Source organism: Cebus imitator, unplaced genomic scaffold (genome assembly GCF_001604975.1).
Source record: "Cebus imitator isolate Cc_AM_T3 unplaced genomic scaffold, Cebus_imitator-1.0 Scaffold505, whole genome shotgun sequence".
Lineage (NCBI taxonomy): Eukaryota > Metazoa > Chordata > Mammalia > Primates > Cebidae > Cebus > Cebus imitator.
The window spans coordinates 377,006-385,383 of record NW_016107820.1 but is presented as its reverse complement, the minus strand read 5'-3'; the positions used below and the strand labels follow the sequence as shown (position 1 = coordinate 385,383).

The 8,378-nt window shown below is 39.9% G+C and overlaps 1 protein-coding gene across 1 annotated transcript in view; it reads right to left on the bottom strand.

Moving 5' to 3' along the window:
• Positions 1–650, bottom strand: part of FMR1NB (FMR1 neighbor) — a 38,965-nt gene extending 38,315 nt beyond the window's left edge. Inside the window, exon 1 of the mRNA XM_017513838.2 lies at positions 350–650. Coding sequence (XP_017369327.1) covers positions 350–650 — 301 coding nt within the window. The remainder of the gene's footprint in view (positions 1–349) is intronic.
• Between the last annotated feature and the right edge of the window lie 7,728 nt (positions 651–8,378).

Here is an 8,378-nt window from a genome sequence, read left to right as displayed (position 1 = left end):
AAAATGGGGCTACAAGGGAGGTTAGTATTTTGCGAGGGGAAGTAAGGAAGGCAAGGCTTTTGTTAGGGGAAGTTGGGGAGGGAAGGTCTTCCAGAAGAGAGTTTAGGCGGGAAAGACTTCCTGCCACCCAGGCGTAAGAGAACAGGTCTTTATGAAGGGAGGTGAGAGAGGGGAGGACTTTGTAAGGAGGACTGCTGAGGATAGGGCCATAAAGGCTTTCGGGAGGAGAGAGGACAGGAGGGGGCAGGGTTGGTGCCACAGGTCGCCACACCCCACCCCTCCCCATCCCCCAGTCCCCCAGTCTCCAAGCATTTCCCTGGCTGGCCGGGAGCCAGCACTCACCACTCACCGGGGTACATGTAGTAGTACACCAACAGCAGGATGCAGATAGACAGCGAGAACAGCCAGAAGCGCTTGTTGAGGCACATGTTTGTCACAGAGCGGTGAGCCTGAGCCCGGAAGCCATGCAGAGATGCCCGCCATCCTGGCCTAGGCCTGTTACCCATTGCAGCCTCATGCCCGGGATGGCTGCTCTCGGGATTCAACTCGCTTGCCGCTGCCTCAGAAGTTGCCTTCTTTAAGCGAGCCACTTTCGCGACCCGGGACCTTGACCTATTCCTCCGCTTCACTTTTCTCTGATCTGAAGGCATGGCTCCGTGTACTGCCTTGGTGAGACGCCGCCTCACTGTCCAACGGTCTGTGACTCATAAGCTTCCGGGGCAGTCCGTGACCCCAAAGTTCCGGTGCAGCACGTGACCCCGAAGTTCCGGCGCAGCCCGTGACCCAGTGATTCTTGCGTGACTTGTGCCAACCCTCGCGATATCTGAAACTGATTCCTTCACAATGATGTCTTCTGATTCATTCCACAGGTCCAAACCCTTATAACCACGTGGCCAGCGTTTGGCGCACCCCCATACTCCTACTCAAAGCCTGGCGCTAGATGCTTGTTAAATGCTTCCAGAGCAAGTGAACGGGGCTTGAGGCCTGCACCAGCGGCATAACTGCTTGTCATAGATCAACAAAAAGGAGTAACTCGGATTCAGACTCCAGCCTTGGCTGTTAATTCCTCCTCGTTCCTAGAGTGCATACTGTAGTGTACAGTCACTACAATTAGTCATTACAGCGCTCGCGACAGCATCTGCTAGCCAAATGTGGCTGTTTAAATGTAAATTTCAACTACTTAAAATTAAATAAAATTAAGAAATCAGTTCCTCAGTCACAGTAGCCACATTAACACATGCTCAATAGCCACATGTGGCTCATGGCTGCCATCCTGAACACTGGCAACATAAATACATATATATATATGTATTTAAGAGGGAGTCTTGCTCTGTCGCCCAGGCTGGAGTGCAGGGCACGGTCTTGGCCCACTGCAACCTTCACCTTCCTGGTTCAAGCAATGCTCCTGCCTCAGCCTCCCGAATAGCTGGGATTACAGGTGCATCCCACCACGCCTGGCTAATTTTTGTATTTTTAGTAGAGACAGGGGTTTCACCATGTTGACCAGGCTGATCTTGAACTCCTGACCTCTGGTGATGCCTCCCACCTCAGCCTCCCAAAGTGCTGGGATTACAGGCATGAGCCACCACACCCAGCAGGAGCATTTTCATCATGGCAAAAAGTTGTCTTGGGCAGTGCTGGATGTGAAGAGTGAGTAGTGAATATCATAGATATTCAATAGATTGTTGCGCTTTAGTAGAAGCCTTTAAGTGTGGGACAAAACGCTATTTGCCTTATGAGACCTTAACACTGAGTTACAAATAAATAAAACAGTAGGACAACATGAGAACAAAAAATGTGTGAGGAACACTGAAGAGTGACTAAAATCATTTACATTTTATTGCCATAATTACCACCCATGAACTGGGTGGCTCTAAGTAAATGTCCTCCTCCCACTAGACCTTGGTTACTCATGTAAAATGAGAGGGCTGTACATTGTTGCTAGACCCCATTTTGGCTCTAAAATCTGACCCTTGGGCAAAATCCCATTACCTTCGTTGGTTTGGCCACACCTGCAAAAGGATTGTGTAGGTAATGCTTCCATAACTGTTAGCCTACCACATTCTAGTTTACAAGGGATATGAAAACCATCCTCAACTGCACTTCCATCCTTATTCGTAATTATATTATACACACTTTCCAAAGGAGTTTCTACTAATTTTATTCTATTGTTATTTCCAGTGTTACTAGACATCCCACAGAGGAAGGCAGAAGGCTTCCTATTCCAACAATTCTTGAAACTTAGCAGACTCCATCCATCCCAGCCCCATGCCCAAGAGCCATTCATAATGCTCTTTCCTTTATTCAAGAGTCTAACAGGAAAAGAACCCATTTTCCTTTTATAGTTTTTTAAATCATTTTTCTGGCTTCGGCTTTTCCAAAATTAATTTGATGAGAGAATTGTTATTGCACAAAACATTTATTAATAGCTTCTGAAACTACTGCTTGCAGCTGTGAGGAACTGTGAAGTATCTGAGATTTTACTCTGCTTTCAAGTAAAAAGGTAACTAGTGTCAGTTTTATAGATGCTGGCAGAAGATGCAAGACTACTGAGTCAGAGACAAAGGACAAAAGCTCTTCTGAGGCATGCAGAAACTCAACAAATCAATGGAAAATTGCCTCCCAACAGCAACGTGTTTATGTCACAGCACAGGAGGGAAATGATCATATGACCAGACACTGCACAGCCACCCTGAAGTCTCAGAAAAATCAAGCTGGAGCACACCATTGGGAACTCAGCTCTTAGCCATCTCACAGGTTGAGCTCTCTTAGCCCTTAGTTTCTCCCATCTACCAATTAGGGGCTGTGGATAGCCTGATTGGGAAGATGCTTGACTATAGCATTTGAGGTTGCTGCAAACATGTAAAGCGTGGCAGTTCTACTACAATGTAATCCACCTTATACCATTAGAAACCCAAATTACTAACAGGAACTCAAGGGACAAAATCTGTAAGATTACAACTCAGCACTTCCTGGTTTACACAACGTTAATTCAGGTCACTCGCACAAAAAGCCATGCGAAGTGGCCATTTTATAGATTATCAGATGTAAATTTAAAATCCTTCACTGGCTTTCCTCTTTTGTCCTGTATGCTCAAGGGAGCTACATTTGATACTAAACAACCCAGACCTAATTAGAGATAAAAATGTATTGCATGGGCATGAGTACAAGAATTCTTCATGAGATGATACATACCACTGCTCACAATGTAACTACTGTTCAGAATAGACACTTTTTTTTCCCAAATATCACCACAGACACACATGAAAAGATGCCTGACCTCAGGTAATCATGGGAATATAAGTTAAATCAATAAAGAGATATGTCACACTGATCAGATTACCAAAAATCAATAAATATCCACACAAATATATAGAAATAAGACTTTGGTCATTGTTGGTGGGGTTACAAATGGGTACAACCACTTTGGTGAGTTATTGTTGTTGTTGTTGTTGTTTGAGACAGAGTCTCACTCTGTCACCCAGGCTGGAGTCCAGTGGTGCTATCTCAGCTCACTGAAACGTCCACTTCCTGGGTATAAGAGATTCTACTGCCTCAGCATCCCAAGTAGCTGGGACTACGGGCATGTGCCTCTGTGCCCCAGCTAACTCTGTATTTTTTAGTAGAGGCAGGGTTTCACTATATGTTGACCAGGCTGGTCTTGAATGCCTGACCTCAGGTGATCAGCCCATCTTGGCCTCCCAAAGTGCTGGGATTATAGGCATGAGCCACTGTGCCCGACCCACTTTGGTGATTTTTTAACAACACATTGTAAAGTTAAATATTCACATATTCTGTGACCTAGGAATTCCACTTTTAGGTATCTAAAAGTGGCATGTGTACAAGGAGACATGTACAACATTATTCATTGTTATAGTGGAAATAACATAAATGATGTCTCAGTAGGGTAATAAAAGCAAACTAGTTCATTCCTATAATGTATAATATAACATTTAACAATAGTCAGGATCAATAGCCCTAGCCAAGGTAGTAATTATCTTTTTTTTTTTTTACTGGTTTGCCTACCAGCGTGAGGTGACAGTCTCAGCTTCTAATTGAGTGGAATTATTATTGTGTTCCCTGAAAGAAATGTTGAATAATAATAAACTTCTATTTCTAAAATAGCAGAAGCCAAAGTTGTGAGAATAGGAAGCAAAACACAATTTTTTTGTGGATTATGAGGTGTCACAAGTAGGTCTATAAGAGATGATTTCATTGTTTTATTAGGTTGTCTTCTTCTAGATGAGGTGGCATGTGGCAAAACCAGTGAAGTCAACAGGCTTCAGTTCTTTCTTGTACTTAGATCAGGGTAATGTGAGTTCTTTAGATGGAAGCAATGTTGTGTTAGATACAATAGTGCTTCAATAGATATTCAATAAATCTATAGATGGTAGGGCTAGCAGAGTTACTATAAAAAGGAAAATAAATCCAATTCCTATTTGTAAACAGGAAAACAAACAACTCCGATCTATTCAAGTTAAGAAAAAAGTCACTGTCCAGTTTGTAATAAAAGGAGTCCGAAGTAATGGAACTGTCCCAAGATGGCTGGATGGTACCCATAGGATATTATGCCACATCAGGGTCCCAGGGTTAATGGCTGCTGCTGGTAAATTGGGCATCCAAGCAGTAGTAATAGTAAGTTTTGGTGAGAGGAAATTCTTATTATTGAGTCCATGCATATTTTCATTTCTGTCTCCGAGGTCACTGAATGGGCATTAAGTCCATCTGACTATTTGGCACCTCTCCTACAAAGAGAACCTTTTGATAAATATTCATATGCAAGACCTATATTCTAGATCAACTCACATACTTCTTTCTCAAGTTTCCTTGCTATCAATCCTCCAAACTTGCTCCTTCCAAGACCCAGACCATCCAGCCGCAACATTAGCCTCTGCCATGAGTCAGCATAGATCCTTGCCACAGCCTTTCTCTTCTACCTGGCAAACAAGGCAAGTTCCAGATGAAGGGGACAACCAAATATATGACTTGAAGTTCTGCCCAGCAGGTAGACTTCCCTTCCCCACCATCCTACGGATCACCTATGAGTGGAGCTGTATTGACACAGGAATCTACTTATTCCTAAGAGAGAACTATTCTTTCTGTTCTCTTTCTCTGATCATGGTTGTTTCTGGATGAGCTGCAGCCATCTTGCTGCCCATATAAGAATGAAGTCAATATGGAGAATGGCAGAAAAGAGGAACAGGAAGAACCTGAATACCTAATGATAGCATTGAACTACCCCGAAACTTGACCCATTGTGAAACTTCCAGTTTGTGAGATAATATATTTCCTAATAGTTTTAACCACTTCGAGTTAGTGTTTCTGTTTCTGACAGCCAAATGCTTTCTAACTAATATAGTTGTCCAAACATTCTCTCTTGTGTATTACTTGATCACCTAGTCAAAATTCAATGCTCTCAGAAGAAAATACCCCAAATTTGAATAACACATAGGCATAGCTGCATATACAGAGAGATCCATGTATTTGTTGAGTGAATGGATGGATAAAGGAATAAATGTTCTTAACTACTATTGCTCTAAGCAAAATCCTCTGTTTCTTGACTACTATCTGTATCAGTCAGGGTTTATTTGCAGATGACTAGAATAGTTAGTTAGCTAGTTAGAATACATAAGTAGATATTTTAAGCAAAGAGGGATTTTAATATAGGGAATTTGTTGATTACAAAATTCTAGGAAGGACTGGAGGAGGAAGCTCAGCTGGGCTTCCAGTAAAAAATTCTAGAACAACACAGTAGGAAACCAGTGACATATCAAAGCCAGGGCAATGGGAGCATTGTCTTGGTTGCAGACAATGAGGAAGTGCACTGTCTCTAGAGAAGGAAGAAGAAGAAAACCAATTATAATTTGGCCTGCTTTGTGATTATCACCATGTCAACAATTCTAAATCATGTCACTGGGAAAACATTCTTCTCTGGAAACAAAATCGTTTGTTGAGCTATATTTTAAGCAAATTGCTGAGACTACTGTTGAGTTGTAATAATAGATAAGTATACTTCAAATCAGCACATTTAAATTACATATCCTTTCATCAACATTGTATTCTAAATGGAAGTGAATTTGGAGAATCTCCAGTTATATATGCAATCCCCAGTCCTTCTGGACCCAACTATACATTTCTGTTTTGAGAGCAATTTCATCACAGTTTAATCCATCCAAGCTTCCTTCAGGTACAGTTACTTCATGTCTCTAACACTTGTGATGCTACACATTCCTGTGTTTAAACAAAAGCACAGTGATTGTAAATATGAAGACAAAAAACACTTGATTTTCTTCAGTTCTGTCATTCTATGATACCACTTGGAGTTTTAATTTGTGTTTAAAATTTACAGTGAAACACTGTGACAACTCTGATGTATAATGCAAATGTTATTATACTGCAAATGTTAACAGCATTAAATGCTATTATTCATTAGGGCAACAGATCAACATGCAGATGTTCGTGCCCCTTTTGTTAAAAAATGTATAATGTAATTAAATGTTAATTCATTGCTTTTTGAAGACTTAATATTGTTTGTTTTTACATCTTTTTGTTGAAATACATATAAAATTTGCCATCTTTACATCTTTAAGTGTACAGTTTAGTGGTAACAAATATATTTATATATTTTTTTCCCTTTCATCTCCCTCTCCCCTCAACCTTCCTGACTTCTGGTAACCATTGTTCTAGTCTGTCTTCATGATTCACTTTTATAATTTCCACATGAGTGAGAACATGTGATATGTGTCACTTTTTACTTGGTTTATTTCACTTAATATAATGACTTCCAGTTCCATCCATGTTACTGCAAATGACAAAATTTTATTCTATTTTATGGCTGAATAATATTCCTTCATGTGTATATGGTACATTTCTTTATTCTTTCATCCTTTGTTTGGGAATTAGGTTGATTCCATATTTTGGCTATTGTGAATACTGCTGCAATAAACATAGAAGTGCAGGTATCCCTTGAATATATTGATTTCCTTTCTTTTGGATACATATCAAGTAGTAGAATGGCTGGATCACATGGTATTCTAAGTCTAGTTTTTTTTAGGAACCTCTATACTCTTAGCGGCTGTACTAATTTACATTCCTACCAACAGTGTGTGAGGGTTCCCCTCTCTTCACATCCTCACCAACATCTGTTAGTGCCTGCCTTTTTGACACAGGCCATTTTAATGTGCTGAGATGATATCTCATTGTGGTTTTGATTTGCATTTCTCCAATGATTAGTAATGTTTGACATTTTTTTCATATACCTATTGGCCGTTTTTATGTATTATTTTGAGAAATGTCTATTTAGATCGTTTGCCCATTTTTAAATCAGATTATTTGGGGCTTTTTGCTATAGAGTATTTTGAGCTCCTTATATATTCTGGTTTTCAATCCCTTGTCAGATGGATAGTTTGCAAATATTTTCTTCCATTCTGTGGATTGTCTGTTCAATTTGTTGACTGGTTTCCTTTACTGTGTAGAAGGTTTTTAACCTCCAGTGATCCCATTTGTCTACTTTTACTTTTGTTGCCTGTGCTTTTGAGGTCTTACACAAAAAAATCTTTGCTCAGACCAATGTCAGGGAACATTTCCCCAATATTTCCTTCTAGTAGTTTCATAGTTTGAGGTCTTAGACTCAAGTCTTTAATCCACTTTTATTTTATCTTTGTGTAGGGTGAGAGATAGACGTATAGTTTCATTCTCCTACGTATAGTTATCCAGCCTGTACAACACCACTTATTGAAAAGACTGTCCTGTCCCCACTGGATGTTCTTCATACTTTTGTTGAAGATGAGTTGGCTACAAATGGATGGATTTATGTCTGGGTTCTCTATTATGCTCCACTGGTCAATGTGTCTGTTTTTATGCTAGTACCATGTTGTCTTCATTATTATACCTTTGTAGTAAATTTTGAAGTCAGATAATGTGATGCCTTCAGCTTCATTCATTCCTTTTACTCGGGATTGGTTTGGCTATTTGGATCTTTTGTGGTTCCACATAATTTTTAGGGTTCCACATAATTTTTGTTTCCTATTTCTATGGAGAATGTCATTGATATTTTGATAAGGATTACACTGAATATTTAAGTTGCTTTGGGAGAGTACGGTCATTGTAATAATATTGTGATTCATAAGCATAGAATATCTTTCCATTCTTTTGTGTACTTTTAATTTCTTTACCAGATTATATATTTTTAACAATCAAATATCTTTATTTTTAATAATTTTTTATTTTTGTTTTTATAATTTCAACTTTTAATTTAGATTCAGGGGTACAAGTGCAGATTTGTTACATGGGTATATTGCATGATGCTGAGGTTTGGGTTACAAGAGATCTGGTCACCCATGTAGTCAGCATAGTATCCAACAGGTAGATTTTCAGCT